This window comes from Schistocerca nitens, chromosome 1, assembly GCF_023898315.1.
Source record: "Schistocerca nitens isolate TAMUIC-IGC-003100 chromosome 1, iqSchNite1.1, whole genome shotgun sequence".
Taxonomy (NCBI): domain Eukaryota; kingdom Metazoa; phylum Arthropoda; class Insecta; order Orthoptera; family Acrididae; genus Schistocerca; species Schistocerca nitens.
In genome coordinates, this window is record NC_064614.1 from 637,052,861 (window position 1) to 637,071,630 (window position 18,770).

Sequence of the window (18,770 nt, forward strand, 5' to 3'; positions counted from 1 at the left end):
CATGAGTTTCTCTATCTTGCAGAGTGCCTTTTGCTGTTAATGTTTCCTTCACTAATAAATTGTAATAATGAATATCTCTCATCCTTCATAATACAGGGTCCAGTCACATTAATGTGACCACCATCAGCATGCAATAACCACTCACAGACATCAGGTGGCATCACTAGCAATGGAGGGTACATAAAGTGTGTCAAGGCGATGTGGAAAGCAGTGCAGTCATTATCGTAATGTGGAAATTTAGTGATTTATCTGACATCCAAAAAGGCATGATCATTAGCTTTTGGGTCAAGGGTGGTAGCATTTCTGAATCAGCTAAGTTCATAAATTGTTCACATGCTGCTGTGGCTAAAGTATAATTTGCATGGCAAAATGGCACTATCCAAAACTAGTGGCAACGCAACTGTGCTGCTGGGCCATAGACTACAAGGACAAAAGACAACTATGGAGAGATGTGTACAGGTGAATAGACATGCAGCTGTTGATCTGCTGACCACCCAGGTGAACCAAGAGTCTACTAACAGTGTCTCCTTGACAACCGTTCAGTGAACATTGTTGCATATGGACCTTCGCAGCAGGTGTCCGACTTGTGCCCTTGTTGACTGCTATTGAACAGTGATGAAGACTGGAATTAGCCCACCATTACCGCAACTGAACATCCACTGAGTGATAGCAGGCGGTCTTTTCAGATGAATCACATTTTACACTCAATTGGACTATGGCCCTTGGTGTGTACAGCATGAAACGTCTGAAAGAAAAGCACCCTGCAACCAGGAGGGAGGGTTATGGTCTGAGGAATGTTTTTGTGATGCTTTCCAGGAGATCTTGTCATTCTGGAATGCAGAGTGGATCATCACAAGTATGCATCTGTCCTTGTGGAACAGGTCCAACATATATCCTGTTTGTTTTTACTAAGCATGATGGCATATACCAGCAGGACAACGCAAAGTGTCACACAGCTTCCAGTGTATGAGTATAGTTCAAAGAGCATGAGAATGAGTTTACTGTACTCCCCTGTCATGAAACTCCTCGAATTTAAATCCAACTAAGAATCTGTTGGACCACTTTTATCAAGCTGTTTGTGCTACGGATTCTCAATGAAAACCTAGCGCAGCTGGCCACACTACTGGAGTCAGCATGGCTCCACATCCCTGTCAGTGCCTTCCAGTACCTTACTGATGCCCTTTCTGCCTGTCTTGCTGTGCAAAAGATGGTTATCCAGGCTTTTGACAAGTAGCAACATTAATTTGACTGGATGGTGTATATCCCAAGTATTGTGTTTCCTTTTGTTTCATAATATGTTTCATTTTTCTTTCCTTTAACATCTGTGATATCTGGTGGAGAACTTTTACATTTGATATTTTCAATTTAGAGGATATAAACAAGAGATAATGATACAAATACATTTCAAATGTGTCGGGGCACTTATATACCAAGTTGAAATTTCAATTCCACTGATTTTACATAACCATTGAAATCCCAGTTTGAAGTTAAAGTTGGAAGCTAAATTTAGGGTGAGCCTGGGGTCTGAGTGACCTGTTTTTCCTCTTAAGCATTTGCCAACCTATCCCTCTCTCCTCCCTGAGGATGCAACTGATGTTCTGAAAACTAGGATAGTGTGTTTACTTTTATATGTGCTTATCAGCTATATAAATATGGATAATTCACTTTAGTTTAGTTATGAGTTGTCTATAAGTTATGTAACATCAATCATTTTCTTCCATTAACATTTTAGGAACTGCCCCAGTTGTTTTTTATGTGATGCACCTACCTACAGAAATAGAGTACAGTTCAGTTTCTGTTATATTGCCACTAGATACAAATTCATTATCTATTAAACACCTAGTTTTAAATATGTGCCCAGAATCTCCTTGGATTTATTCCAATTAGCTTTCAATCAGCATAACTGTCAAACCCTGAAAATATTTGATAACAATCTGAAAGTGAATTTTCTCATCTTTTATGCTACATATCATACTAACTTCTCCGCATTGATAACCAACAATTTGCACTGCTGCATGCCCAAAATTTAATGGACTATTCATTATGCCACAAAAAGATAAAAATGCAAACCAACAATCTAGTCATATTCATTAGTCATTTTCAACAACAATATTATCAAAATTACCCATTCTTTTTTAGAAATTTGTGTGACTTATCAGTCTATCTGTGTATAATTATTTATTATCTACCATGTACAGAATTCTTCATTGTTTGCTTCGTGGGACACACAGACATCAGTATTTGTTCCTAAATTTGTGGCTAAACCTCATCTAAACTGAAGAAACTCAGAATATGTTCACACTTGATGATGGCAAGTATGGCTGTAGTAAAAATCAGAGTATAGTTCCCAACAATGGTGATATCTTTGTGTGGATGAATGTTTTGCTGGATGAAACTGGGCCCTTGGTATATCTGACATCATGCCTCATAGGCTAAGAAACAAAGACATGCTGATTAACAATATGCTTCTGTTTCCTCCCCATAATATCTTCATGAAGAACTCTTTGGTTAACTGAAATGGCATTTCACTTTACCACTTCTGAATTTTGGCATAAAGATTTGACGGACAACCATCAAAATGGAACTACTTGTGTACCCATGAGTTCACATGGTCTCAGTACTGTTGGGAACATTTGGTATGTAAATGACTTATATTTGCATGAACTGGAGTTTCTGTAACTCACTTCCATAAACTGTCATTGGCTATTGAGTGTCATGGATCAGCATAGCTCCCCAAACATTTCCAAGGTATTGCAGGTTATTTGCAAGGAGAAACTTACACCATTGTCACGATAAAAGATTTTGGTCAATATTGCCAGGCAGGCATCATTACTTCAGTCACTGTTGGGTGTACATAAAATCACAATTAAAAGTCCTTCCCCCCCCCCCCCCCCCCTTTATGACAATGTACATCTGTGAGATATTAGTGATTATCAGAACACTGTGGATGAATGAACTCTGCAATCCTGAAAGCCAGGTAATGTATACAAACAGTTTTTCTGTCAGATTTGATTACCTCTAGGAAAAAAAGATTTCCTTTTTTCCATGTGATGCTACTGGAATTTTGGCTGCTTTAGGACCACATTTTCATTCAGGCACATAACTATAAAAATCTGTGCTGTATGCAGACTGCACCAGTTGCACAGTGTCTGAGTGTTGTGCGTGGGCACCTGATTGTTGTTGCATTTTGCTTACCACGCGAACTCAAGAGTAGGAAACAGTCAGAAAAGTTTGAAATGCAACCTCATAATATCACTCTGATTATCACCTTTAACTGGTATGACACTATAATGTTTCCTTTAAAGGTCTGTTTGTGTAACTGTTGTCTGATACAAATGGGTTAAGATTTACTTCAGTTGTCATGAGTGATTAAATGTTATATAATAGTGCCTTCCACCTCATGTTCGTTTAGTTTTATACAAGTATTTAAAGTGCTTTTTGTATCTCATTTTACTCATCATCATGGCTGCTGGGTGTGCTACAGCTGTGTTAGAATTTAAACATTTGCTTGTAATATGCTGTCCAAACACAAAGTGAGAAGTAATCATCTTTGGACAGTTTTTGTTTTCCATATGCTATTAGGTTATGTTGTGTGACAGGGGCATGCAGGCAAACCAGGACCTATGGGAGAACCAGGAATTCCCGGGTGGCCAGTAAGTCCTTGTATGGAATTCTCAGCCTGCTCACTCACAATTTATTTTTTTCTTCAGCAGAATATGCACACTGCCTCACTTGTAACTGCCAATGTAAATTTAATTCATAGCATATGGATTAAATGAAGTTATTGTAATATGTGTTACATATTCTTCTTTGGATGATAGTCACATCGTAGCAGGATATGCTGTATCACTGGGGATTAATCAAAAGATTTCTGTTGGCCATGAATTTCTCTTCTACATACTGTATTAGCTTCAAGAAATTTAACCTTCTTCCTTTTCTTTTGCAGAAACAGTGACACTGCTACACTAAAGCAAGAAATTTTTTTTAAGATAGTCCTATTTTAAGTCTTAATTGCTGCAGTAAATTCTAAAGAAATTTTAGAGCATTTTATTTTGTAGTAGAGTAGTATGCTGTTTGTGTCCTCCTTCTGAAAATATAACAAAGTTATCCAATACAAAACCACTTGGTTTTATTTATGCTCTCAGCATATTTGCCGGAGGTTCATTGTTTCATAACCCATCTGGAGATTGACTTATGTCTTTAATTACCAATATGTGGAATTGTTTCTCTCAGTTTGCAACAGCATTCATAATGTATTTAAGCAAGCACTGGAAGGAGATGAGTAATTCTTTTTGTATCATATTGTCTCAGTTTTCTAGTTTCTGTCATAAATAATCTTTAGCACTCTGTTCCGTTTTTTAACTTTTTTTGATTAGTTTGTGTTGCCCTATTTATTTCACATAGATAGACTCAGAGTCACATTTCTAAAAAATTCATGTGTGGGCCAGTCTTCACATGTTTTGTACATGTTTGTATATATTTTTAAGCTCATTGTGTTGTCAAACTTATACTAGCCGATAGCTCTGGGATTCTGGCATGACATTCTCAATATATTAAGTGTTTTTAACCCTCCATATAATCTGGCTGCTTTGTTATTTTGTTCTTCATTTCTGTCAGGTTTCTTCTTCTAGCATTTTTTTTATGCAACCACTATAGCTTTTTAAATTGTCAAGTCTGTTCGTACCTTAACCAGACTTCTTTCATTATCCATAGAATGTTTATTTTTCATAGAAGTCATATTATATGTACCATTAAGTTTTTGGAATTGCATCTGCACCTCATGAATATAACATTTAAACCCTCGTAGCACAGCCATAAAATGTAGCAAGAATTTATTTAATGTGCTTAATATTGGTACACAGACTTTTTTTTCTGGCCTTCCCAATAAATACAACAACAACAACAACAACAACAGCGGTAATAATAATAATAATAATAATTTTGTGTGGCTCAATGGCCTGTTTTAAGTCTTTCTATTGGATGCCAGTTCGACAGCTTGTGTGTCCCTAACCTGAGTAAAACGAACCTACAATTTAATGTGGAATCCATACCACATGTTGTTTCCAGTGCATCTCCACATAATTGAAAAGTGAATTCTAGGTTAAAGGCAGACTGAAAAATCCTTGTCCAAGAGGGATTTGATCCCCTTTTGGTTTTAAGGAATGCACTTTATTGCTAGATCACTTTGCCCAACCCTTATAAGTACAGTGCTTCAGTTGAAGATGTTTCACACATTTAATTTTCACAGGTTAGTAAATGGAGCCAACAATGGTTAACACTTTTGGATGTTCATATGAAGCTGTGGCTGGAAGGACTGATTTTAACACTGTGAACAGGTGTGTGTCATAGTTTCCATACTGGGGAATGCTGCAACATTTATCGATTGGAATGAACGTAGACCCTGCTATGCTACAGATCAGAGTATTACCAAAACCAAGATTTCAGGGTGGAGGATCTCACTAAAGCCAAAAGCCTACATACCGTATCTCCTTTCCATTTCATAATGAACTACAACAAACCATAAAAAGCTAACTCCAAGATAAGATCTATAGGTGGCATATTTATTCACAAAAGTCACATTTCCCAACACTTTATCATAACAGATCATACTAAAAGATGCATTTATGGGGTACCTTGAACACAGTGTGTGTTAGCTTTGGTGTATGCTTAATGTTTTTCATGTTTTCTATTCTAAATGAGTGATGTATTCAGTCTCCAACATTTTAAGAGTTTGAAGCTCAAAACAGTGATATTTCTGTGATGTCATGGGTCTTGTGCTGTCAATGGCTGACAGAAGCAAACTGAGCAGCTGCTATTTTGATTCAAGTGTTTGCAAAGCTAGCGTACCATATTTGTTAGTGTTCATGTTTATTCTTGTGTATCACAGATACACTATGTTATCAAAAGTATCCAGACACCCCCCCCCCAAAACATATGTTTTTCATATTAGGTGCATTGTGCTGCCACCTACTGCCAGTTACTCCATATCAGTGACCTCAGTAGTCATTAGACATAATGAGAGAGCAGAATCGGATGCTTTGCAGAACTCACATACTTCGAACGTGGTCAGGTGATTATGTGTCACTTGTGTCATAAGTCTGTATGCGAGATTTCCACACTCCTATACATCCCTAGGTCCACTGTTTGCAATGTGATAGTGAAGTGGAAATGGCAGTTGCTTTGAAAGCATCAGGTTGCTCAGAGGCATTGGCATATTTGTGCACTAGGACCGTGCCAAGGAAGTACTGTAAGGTGTCAGTTGCCAAAGCTATGTGCTGGTCCAGAGAGAATGTAGCTAAACAAGGGACCGAGAGTAGTATGGATTTCAACATTTGAATAGCACATTCACAGTGCCGGCTCCAACAGAAAGTTACATTCTTGTGTAACAAGACATTCAATGAGTGGGTTGAGGCGGCCGCCCCTAGGAAGGCCTGAAGCTCCTTCATATACGATGGCTGAGGCCTAGATGCAACAATGAAGATATGACCTGGCAGAGAGCGAACCCCTTTTTGCGAGACCTTGAACTGCAAATAAACAATAGCAGGTTGAAAAAACTGAGATTTCATGAGGATAGAACGTAAGCCGTGGACTGTAAGAGAGAAAACAAAGTACACTAGTTTTTCAAATGATCGTCCATGGGGGGAGCCTGTGACAACAATATCATCCACATAATTAATGAAGTTGCTCTAAAAATCATTGGAAAATAGTAGGAGCACTAGCCAAACTAAAGGGAAGGCACAAATATTGATAGAGACCAAAGGAATATTCAAAGCTAGGACTCGCCGAGACTCTTTGTCCATGGGAACCTGCAGATATGTTTCAGACAAATCAATTTTAGAAAAGTTCTGGCCACCAGCTATTTTCACCAACAGTTCCTCCTGGTGTGGGAGAGGGTATGTAACTATGATTGGCTGTGCATTGACAGTAGTACAAAATTCACCACAGAGGCGAAGTTTCACCGATGGCTTTTGAACTACAACCAGCAGAGGAATGAACCACTGACTTGTAAGAGGCACATCCCATAAATTGTCCCAACAGCACAGTGTTCTGTTTTTTATAACTGACCAGCTTTCACATGACCAGTGACAATGGCAGCAAGCCTAAACTCACATAGATTAGAGAATTCAATAATGTCACCTGTGTCAACCTGTAGCTGGAACAGTTGGCGAGAAACACTTAACTTGATAAACAACTTGGGAGAAGTCACAAGCATTGGAGTCACATAGTTTATGTCCTTGCCCATATCCTGAGCAACCTTCAGTGAACAACATGTGGAGGTGTTGTGGCTTTTCTTGTGGCACACATTACAAGTAGCCCAGTAGTTAGAGCATGCTCAATGTTCGTGCTGACAAAATGAAAAGGATAATACAAGTAGCCCAGTACTTAGGGCACACTGAATGTTCGTGCTGACAAAATGGAAAGGATAACATGGAAACAGAGAATGCTGGCACTAGCACTGTGGTGGTTGCAGCTGCTTTGGCCAGCCTTTGTCTGCTAGGTGCTGGTCCCACATGTTTACCGCCACTACTACTGCTTCTTTGTGCAAGCTGTCTGCCATCCTAGAGGGCACATCTTATGACACTAAAAGCCATATCCCCCCATGCCTCAGTTTGATCACACACTGCCTGAGAAACTTCATAAGATTGTGCTATTTGCAAAACTTCTTCCAATGGGGAGTTTCACAGAGTAAAGTCTTCGGGTGTATTCCCTGTCCAAAGATAAGCATATAATTGTGTTGCACACCATAGAGTCTGCGTAAGAGTCATTATGAGCATCAGTAATGAATTGACACTTATGGCTAAGGCTGTGAAGTTCAGATGCCCAGGCAATGTATGACTGGTTTAGTTTCTCGGGGCATTGGTAGAATTCAGCTCGCACCGCTGTGACATATGTTCATTTACGTTGGTAGTTGGACAATAAACTGCACATATGATCAAAAGTAAGAGCTGTCGGTTCTTCTAAAGGTGCAAGCTGACACAGTAATTGATTTATACACCTTAGGTGGAATCCACAGAGGAATAAGGCTTTGCACAAATTTGAGTGCATCATATTGAGAAACAAAAATTGCTCTCCAAGTCTTTCTGCATAAGCTTCCCAATCCTCAGTTGAATCATCATACAGAGGAAAAGTGGGTGGATAGGTCAGTGTAACAGCACCCTGTCTGTTAATGGAAGCAACAAAGTGGGCCTTGCCAAAGTAAGCTGTTCAGTCAGGGCCGATAGCACGGCATCCATAATGACTTAACCTGATGAAACTGCACATAAAGACTGCACACAAAGGTACCATTCGAAACTCATCGCCAGTCATGTAGTAACCAAGTAATACATGAAATCAATCTGAGTAACAGAAATATCAGCTTACTCATAAACCTCTCAATGACAATGGAAATAAGTCTCTCATGACTCCACATGTAAAAAGACAAAGGAATCGTACAGAAGGCTCAACGTAAGCGATACACAGAACAGTGATGTGAGTGGTACAAACTAAAATAACATAGTGCGGGTGAGTCAACACTGCTGCGTGCATATATAGGCATAGGCATGAGTCGCCAGTAGAGTGCATGGTGGAGATTTTGCTGTGTGCATCCTTCTTACAGGTGGCCTCTAGTGACTTGCCTGTGCTGATACAGTTGGCGGTTGATTTAAGCACACACATGCAGCGTCATGTATTTTCTCGTCATGTATTCTCCTTTTCAGCTATACACACTCTCTTCTTTTCATTTGTTTTGTAGTCTGTCTGCCATTTTGATAGTTTGAATAGTTTCTGAGAACATGTTTTAATTTATTGTAAGTCCTTGTATTTCACAGTTATCATCTGGTGTGTAGTAGTCATTATGAGCACCCTAATCTTCCCCTTCAGCCTCCTTTTCTATGTAAATATTTTCGGAAGCTGCACATTTCCAGATCTTCACTTTGTTCAGTGTCAGGTGCTTTTCCCCTACATTCTGTAATGCTTGTTCATCATTTGTGATGGTTGTGGTCTTCAAATCAATTGCTTTTGTAATGCCTTTGTTAAATTTTCCAGAAAAGATATTTTCATCAAATACAGTATCTCTGGCAGTCATTAGAGTTCCTGTTTCTGAATGCAACAGTCTGCAGACTTTCATGATTTCAGAATATTCAACCATTATATGAGGTTGTCCTTGTGGCTGAAATTTGTTATGTTGATTTTCATTTTTGCTCGTGCACAGCATTTGAATAATCGTAGATGATCAATGTTTGGTCCTCATCTAAGCCATTGTTTGTAGGGACTTTCTCCAACACTTGGTATTGTTGGACATGTATTTTGGAAGTAATTTGCCATTGCTATTGCTTTGTCCCAGAAATTTTGTGATGTTCCACTTTCCAGGAGCATACATCACACAGTATCTGAAAGGTTTTTTATCATTAGGTTTCCCTACTCATATATTCACCTGCACTGTATGAATGTAGCGTTCCTATCCTTTTCTGTTGAAAATTTTGTGCATGTGCTTTGTGTTTGTTGAATTATGGAAACAACTCACTTTTGACCTTTAGGAAATATTTTAGTGCATATTTTCAGTAATCATCAATGAAATGAGAACATATTTCATTCCACCATGTGACTGTGGGGCAGAGACATGCATTACCTCACTGTCCCATTTTCAGTCTGCCGGGGGAAAGGCTTGACTTTTCATCTTACCTTCAGTTTATGCACTGCGTGGCTGATGTACCCCGTCATCTGACACTTTGAGAATTGTTCCACTACATTTGAGCTGTCACTTAGCTTTTTCAATGTGAATGTGGCATAGCCTTTGGTGCCATAAATCCATTTTTGACTAGTGGTAAGATTTGTGACAGGATCAGATCCACTCACTAAAATAACTGAAGTTTTCTTTACTAAGGTACTACAGATTAACTTTCTTTGAAGCTTTCCTGATTCTTTCCCTGAATTGTTTCGTGATTCTATTTTCAACTTTTGTTAAAAATAATGTCATTCCTTTTCAATTGTTTGAGGAACTGATATAAAATTACACATGGCATCTGGGTTGTAGACTACAAAGTAATGTGTGAGTCAACTATTTCTCCTCCACATTTTTCTGACATATCAATCAGAATAATCAATTTTTGAAAAATATGATATAAAAGGGTAGTTAAAAAAATGTGTCAATAAGTGACATCAGGAGGCAACACATATAAAAGTTAAGGAAATGTGCAAGCTTTGGGAACCATTGGCTCATTCTTCTTCTGGCAGAAGGGTTGAAGGGGAAGGAAGAAGCATGAAGGAAAAGGACGACTGCTGGCACTTGATGTGTCTGTTTGTACCTGTCCAATTATATTACATTCGGTTGATAGGTATAGGGACACATTGCTGAAACCAGTATTTTGCAAATATCCACCACCAGCTACTTTTACTGACTCTTCACGTTTGGAGAAAAAGATAAAGTTTTCATTTGGTAAATCATGTGGTCTGTTGCCCTACTGTCTAGAATCCACACATTATTTATTTCATTTTCTCAGATAGTAGTGTATGTTGCATGTGAATACACTACAGTATCCAACATGCCTGCAGTTAATTCATTCATAGGATGACTTTTTGTGCCATTGTGTTTTGCTGTCAATAACAATAACAGTTAGTGTTGCAGAATTTGAAGATGTTTTGTCTGCCTCCTTTTCATGGTTTGCTTGCTCTTGTTTGAAACATGATCACCTAATTGTGAGCAATATTTTCTAATAAGTTTGTATTCTTGACAACAAAAACATCACAGGCCATGGTCATACATTTTTTCTTAATTGTTGTGACTATTATCACGCAGGTTGATTCCACAGCCTCGTCTCCTTTAAACACTTCCTTCTTGCCTTGTTTATTGTGATTGGCTTCTTCTGACTGTCTAAACTTCTAATGCTCTTGCCTCATTTTTGCCTTTTGTGTTTTTTGGTCATAGTTCTTCTCCTAAAAGATGATTTTTAAATTTAGAGAGAATCAACAGAGACATCTGTTTAATCACACTGTGTACTTCTTGCAGGGGTTTCATATTCAGATGGTAGACGCATTAACATATGCACAGCTGCTTGCTTGTGTTATAATTCTGTGCCAGAACCATTTACTTTGAACAGCAGTACATTGTCTTGCCATTTGTCTTCAATTTTTGTGCTTTCTCTGCCCCCCCCCCCTCTCCCCTCTGTATCCACTTATTTCTTTAACCCAAGCATTTTGTCACTGAAATCAAAATGTGTATGGGAATCTTTCAACATGTGGCATAATTCATTTGTAGGTTTATTTTATAGTCTTGTACATCATCAAGTGAATTGTCATGTACTGTTATCAGTATTCCGATCACCTTTTCATATGTCTTTTGTTCATCTGCCACACATTTGTTTCTTCTGCCAGGGTTGATCACACACAAACACTGTTTACTTATGAGAATTCCCTTAATTCATTGAGTCTGTTGGTGATAATTATCTTTATTCAACACTTCAATTTTTCACTCGTCCACCATGTTTGATCATTTACTTACGTAACATAAATATAACGTGGAGTATGAAAACTTTCTCACTTATTTTTGTCAAATTCAGTTGTATCCGTCACTTTCATGTTGATTGCATAATATTGCTTATAAACCCTCTTCACAGGCCACAAGAAAGAAAATTTTCATTACAGATGCTCACAGTTTCTCAGCATTTTGAACGATCTTCTAGCCTTTCATGTTATTTAGGTGGTACCCTCTCTTCCTGTCAGAGCTGATTGACAATTCTGTGTCCATAACCTCTGAATCTTCTTTATAAAAAATTCAGGGAGTGTGCACAAATTTGCATCACTTCACAGTTGAAGGAACACTTTTATTTTGGTATATATGTACAGATTCCTGCCTTTCACAATATATCATAACAAGAAGAAACCAATAGGCACTTAAGAGTTCAAGAGAAAGGTAGTTCATGTCACTGATGCAAACAGACCATCACAATGGAGAGAGTTCACCAGTTGCAACAAGAAGAAGTGAATGATGACTTTGTGGACAAAATTATCTTCAGTCTTGAGTCTTGTTTTCACGTTGGATAGCTTATTTAATAGGTACAATTGCTGTACACAAATTTGACAAGTGACTGATGAGAAAAAAACCCATATCTGAGATGTCACTGATGTGCATTTGGGTTTGGAGGAATTGTTGGACCATTTTTCTTTGAAAACAAGGTAGGTAAAGCATTAATGGTAAATGATGGAAATTATTGTGACTTGATACCCCAGTTCTTTGAGCTCAGTATGAAGGTATTGCTTGTGACATGTGGTTTCAGCAGGATGGTGCCACTTGCCTTACCACCCATTTGACACTGATGGTCCTGCTAGAGTCTTTTCCTTGTTATATCATCTGTTGTTTTGGTGACCAGAATTGGCTGTCATGATCTTGTGATTTAACACTTGTGGATTTTGTGCTTTGGGTTTTCTAAAGCCTCGGATTTACTCTAACAAGCCCACAACATCCCCAACATTAAAGGCAGAAGCTAAATACTATATCAAGAAAATACTCTGACATTTACCCAGATTTCACCAGAACTTACTTGAGGTTTGATTCTATTAAGAGTTGAGCTATTGATGGTTTAGGTATTTTAACATCATGTGCCTGTACCAGCTTTCTGGATCCATATCACTCCCTACTCAACACACTGATTATGGCTGCACTGTAGTTGAAATCTAGCTAGATCTGCAATAAAATGCAGATTGATATGCAAGTGATTGCTGCATTCGTCCCCGATTAGCACTTACCTGTGTGCCACCAAAGAAATTTCAACCATTCACTGGATGTTTCGTTATATACATGAATATAAAATTTTGTCTTATAAATCAATAAATATTACAATGTTTTGCTACAGTTTTTTTAAAATTCAGATCTTGCACTGTTATTGAAGCACCCTTTATAATGGAGGTACATAATTCAAGGAGTAAAAGTAACAGCTCATCACATAGTTGAGACTCATGAGTTGTCAGTAGCTACATATTGAGACAACGCTGCAGGTTGAATAATTTCAGTGTGCAAAACGACTGAAGGCATTTACCTGCAAACACCAAAAAATTAATTGTGCATTATACTTAAAACATTATGACCACTCCTCATAATATTATAATATCTAGGTAATAAGGCACTCTTGTTTATTTTCATGAAGATAATTGCTCTGTATATGTGTACTGTGGGTACTGTCAGTATTTTTATTTCTAACTGTGCCCTGCAGGATTGTGTTGAGGGGGATATCAAATGATATTTGATCGGCTTCTTTATTATATAATCACAACTATACAGCACATACCACAATATAGTATGACAGGTATACAAATATTAACCTACAATACATTTTCAGTAATGTATCTTCATTTACTGTAGTGGTTTATTTCCCCCTGAGAAATACATTAGAGCTTATTTTTGGGCAAATGTTTTCTGTGTGAGGTTCCCATGCCATATATTGGTTTACAATAATAGAGTTGGGAGCCTTCTCTTTTTCCTTCAGAAATGAATCATTTAACCTGAGATTAATATTGTTAGCTATAGCTGTTGCATTGCTGTGGAACTGCATATACATTGTCTTACCATTGTTTTTTTACAAACTGCTGCTAATGAAATGTGGAGCTACATTTTCCATAGTGTGTGACATTTTTCTCACAGTTCTTCCTCAGTCTTGCTACTGGCTACAATGGGTGTGTCATCAATATATATAATTATCTTGTCATTTACTGAAAGTAGCACATAATTTGTATGTAAGCTGAATAGCAAAGGTGTCGGTACTAACCTCTGCTGCTTGTCATCTGAAGAGTAGTCATAATGTTTTAATTGTTTTCTAAAGAAATAAAGTTACAGAGTTGTGAGGGGCATTCAGTAAGTAATGCAACAGGTGTTTTTTCTCAGTCAATTTTGGCTGGAAAAAATTTTGGAATTTGTTGTGGGACATTGTGGAATATTTCTGCTTCAGCCCCTACAGTTCCATGAAGTTCCAATATGTGGTGGTGGATGCTATATGTAGTCTTCAAAATAATGTTCGTAATGGATGTGCGTTCCAAGCAGAGAGCTGTCATTGAGTATCTTTTGGCAGAAAGTGAGAACATCACAGATATTCATAGGCTCTTGCAGAATATCCACAGAGACCAGGCAGTAATCAAAAGCATGGTCATTAATTTTAGGAGGTGTCTGTCATCTTTGCAATGAGGTTGCACAAACCTGTCTCATCTTCTGTGAGCTGGCCGGCTGCACACTGCTGTGACTTCTGCTGCGGCGGAAGATGTGGACACTGTCATTCAATGTGATCAATGGATCAAAATCGAACACCTAGCTGCAGAGCTGGATATATCTATTTGTAGTGCTGACACACTCATCCACCAGTTGGGGTACTTAAAAAAGATGTGTGCCAGGTGTATTCCTCTCCATCTAACAGGAGACCATAAAGAGCAATGAAGGACCCTCTGTGATGAATTGCTTGATGTTCAGAGGCTGATTGTGACAATTTATTGTTGATCATCATCACAAAATTTTGTGCCTTCTGTCATCCATTTGTTTGACCCAATAAAGTATGCAGTATGTAGATGCCGGGGAGGTTACTCATACAGCCAGGCTTTGGCTCCAAAATCGACCAGTAGAGTGGTACTCTGATATCCTGGTCTGACAATTTTGACAGCCCACCAGAAAGTATGGACATAGATGACATCTGCTAGGTGGCTTCCTATAATCTGCAAGTGCTGCTGTTGCTGCCACAACACTACATTCAGGCCATGCCTGCCGCACTGGCCTATCGGCATTCACGGTGGTCCTGTATATCCAGCAGCGCAGGGGTTCAGACCACAGTTGTGTTCCAACAATGCTCATGATCATTTGTGTATTCATCATTGCTCTGGTCACTGATATTTGCTATTTTTTGGTATATGATTTGTTTTTTCTTTCTAGTCTTGGTATCTGGTGTGCTCCAGTCGTGCTCAGTTCCGATTACTAGAGGTACCATGCGGATTTACAGGCTCTCCCAGTAAGGTGGCATAAGCCCATTGCATTAAACAGAGATTATGTTGAAAAATAGTATCCAGGATACAATGAACTTGTTACAACAGTTGTGGAACAACTTGCCTCAGGAGAGGATTCGGTGGCTCTATTATAACTTCTCAACTAAGTCGGTGAATTCATTCAGGCCAGAGGGAGCATGGCATCGTATTCATAAGTGGGCCATACTGCCAATTCTTTGTACATTTGATTGGAGATTGTAATAATTGAAACAACATCCATATCTTCTCAACCCATAAAATTTAGTTTTATTTCCTCCACTTTTGTGTCAGGCAGTGTATATTAATATGCTCTTTGCAATCATATGGTCCCGAAACTTACTTCAACTGGATAAAAATGAAAACACCAGCAGCCCGATGTGATGCTCTGCAGGGCTGACTGACAGCTTCTCTGTGACAGTTGGCATTCATCAAGGCTCAGCTGTGTCTGCTGCTCTTTGTTGCCGAAACAGATACCTTGACACTTGCCTTACAAAACTGTCTATCGTGGACGATGGTATATGCTGAGGAAGTGATGCTTATGGCAGATACTAGGGAGGGTCTTGAAACTCAACTCCAAATGTGATATGATCATCTACAAAGATTTGGCCCCCATTTAAACATCTACAGGACTGAGTACCTGGAAACGATTCCAACTCCTGAAGCTATAGAAATTTAAGGAGCTGCTGTTACCAATGTGGATACATTCTGATATTTATGTTCTCAACTACAGAGTGGCAGGTATGTGAATGAGGGTATGCAAAAAAGAATAAAAGCAACCCGGATGTGATTCAGAGACATCATTAATATTATTTATCATAAGAAAATGCCTATCGACCTAAAATCAAAAATATACTGCACAATGGTATGACCAGTTGTATTATATGGTACCAAGTACTGGCCCACACGTAGAAATGCTGAGCTCTCAATACACACCATGGACATGTGAATACTGAGAAGATCATTAGGCATTTCCCTGCCTGGCCATATCAACAATGCAATGATCCAATATGCAGAGTGACTCCAGTCAATGAGAAGATTTCTGTGGTATGGAAATATCATGTGGGCACTACTTGCTTGAGTCATCAGCTCTGCCTATCACCTCACTGTAAAAGACCAGAGACAACGTGGTACAGTGGCTAGACAGTGTAAACACATATTTAAGATCAAGAAGCATAAATCCACAGGAAGCATTTGACTGTAAGAAATGATATTCCATACTTGAGTTGTCAGTGCAGCTGACTGCCACACTGAGGATCTGGATCCAGTTCCTGGTACTGCCAGGGATTTTTCCATGGTGGGAAGACTGGTATGGGGCATACTCAAACTCATGAGGCCAGCTGAGGAGCTACTCAACCGATTATTAGTGGTGCCAAGGTCAAGAAACCTGATATCAACCTGGAGAGTTGTGTGCTGACCACATGCTCATCCATATTGCATTCTGTGATTGCACTGGGAGAGGATGACACAGTGGTCAGTCAGTCCCGATTGGTTTGTCTAGGGCCACAATCCAAAACTTTACCTACCTAACTTGAAATTATAAAAACTTGAAGTTTATTGACTTGCGCTGGTTGGGCGTTGGATGTTTCGTGGATTTTCCAGTACTGTTGTACTTTGATGTTTTAAAATAAGTATTTTATTTTAAAAATAGCCTATTGTGCTTTACCAACATGGTAGCAGAGGTGTGTGGTTGGTAAAATTTTCATAAAGTGTGACAATTGTAACCAATTTTGATAATAACCCAATGTTATAGAAATGCAAAAGACGAGATGATGGCAGACAAAAGACAGCAGACTGAAAAACTCATTGGCGCAGAAAACTGGAAAACCTGGTGAATTATGGAACTGATGGACCAAGGCCAATGGATAGCCAAGGAAATGGCTAATTCAGTCACTCAGAACTATGTCTTTACTTTGTGTCAGGAAATGCAAGATCACCAAAGAGACTTGGATATAAACTGCATAAGATTTTTGATGTTCACTCAGCCAAAAACATTGATCTGCTTAAACACAGATTTCATTATGTTGTATGAGAAGCCATATAGCCAAATCTGATGAAATACAAACTCAATTTTCTCTGTTAGACAGGCCGAACCATAACAGTGATGATGTAAACAATTTTTGCAAACTTTGCTCAAGGATCTCTGTTACATTTATGTTACATGGCATGATTTACCTACTGAGGAGAAAACGTGGTATAAGTTACAAAAACAATGTTGAAGCTATTAGCTGAGAATAACGGGCTGTGATGATAAAAGTGTTGCTACAGCAATAACATCAAAAATGTAGGTTAATAAATGTTGACAAAGGCACAGTCAAGCTAAATCTGAGCCAAGTACATCAAGAACACTTCATAGTAAATGAAATGAAAGTAAAAAAAAAAAAAAATGCTTTTCATGTGGCAAAGTAGGTCACTTATGGAAACAATGTAACACAGGTTTGGTTTGTTTTAGACCTAAGGAAAAGGGCTATTAATCAAATGAGTGTCCTTGTGTAGAAGACAGAAAAGACTGTTATGTTTTTGACTGCTGTAACATTAATAGAAGTTAAGAAATTGTAGCCACACAGGTACCTCATAAATTTAGAAGAAAGTTTTAATGGTGGTACACAGTAATTTTGTCTAGTTATACTCAAACTGGACTGTGCCATTGCAATCTTATTAGTGTCTTTCTCATTTGTATTTTTGTACCATACATAGCTAAATATTTTGTCCTCCTCTGAGAGTTTCTAGAACTTCCTTCATGGATAGTGAAATGGTAAATGTGTAATTGGCATAAATAATATGTTGCTAAATTGGAAATTTTCAGTATTCCTATGGCATTAATTCCTCTGGCATTAATAGTTAAGTATCAGTTTTTCATCAGTACCCTGTCTTGCAGTTTTTGCTTAATTTCTTCATTGATACAAATATTAATGTAACTTGAAAGGGAGATAACCTTGGAGCGCCAATCTACCACATCTAATATTATAATCATCACAAAAAATTTCAAAAAAGTAATTCTACTTAACTTGTTGAGTTTTCAGTTTTAGACTTTTTATAATGTAATCAAAGAACTTTAGTGATTATATCACTTGAAAGCTGCTGATGGGTTACACTTTTCCTGTGGTAATAATGTGACCCAGACATGTGAATATAATCAGTAATCACTTGACTGTTTCATTTCTGCTAGAATATTTGTTTGAATTTCTGCCTCCTCTGTCAAGATGTCCCACCTGCTCTGAGGAGTCTTCTACGTAACATCTGTTCTTAGTCTTGTGGTGCACATGTGAAGTTCTATTGATGATTTGTTTGATTATGTGAATATTTTCTTTACATCCATTTTGCAAAACTGGAATAAAATATTGAACAATTACTTTTTTTTTTACACTAACATTGTTTCCAGCCCTTGAGCTCCTTTTTTTGTTGCTGAAACTATGACATGGGGCAGCATGAAGTTCTGTTGAACTTCGCTGCTTAGGTGACTGTAGAATATCTGAGACATATGAATAACATCCTGCATACTAATTTACTTGCAACCAAAAGCTCATGGAGCTTTGCATTGGCTTATGGTTGCAGGAGGAAATGAAAGCGGTGCAAACCTGAGGGGGGCGGGGGAAATTTGTTTGATTGTACACATAACTCTTATCTACAGAATCAAAATTGCTGTGAAATAGAAGTATCATTATAATATTCCATCTACTTAAATGAATTTCAATCTGAAGCAAAGCCTCCTATTGCCAATGTCACTGTGATTATGTTGTATGTGACTGTATTGTCAATATGTAAAATTCTCCAATGTTTCAGCCACTGTTGCAAATGACCAC

At 38.2% G+C, this 18,770-nt stretch overlaps 1 protein-coding gene across 1 annotated transcript in view; it reads left to right on the top strand.

Annotated features, from left to right (window-relative positions):
* The window catches only part of LOC126192064 (collagen alpha chain CG42342-like), a 660,839-nt gene that overhangs the window by 98,986 nt on the left and 543,083 nt on the right, over window positions 1–18,770 (top strand). The window contains exon 8 of the mRNA XM_049932580.1: window positions 3,600–3,653. Coding sequence (XP_049788537.1) covers window positions 3,600–3,653 — 54 coding nt within the window. The remainder of the gene's footprint in view (window positions 1–3,599; window positions 3,654–18,770) is intronic.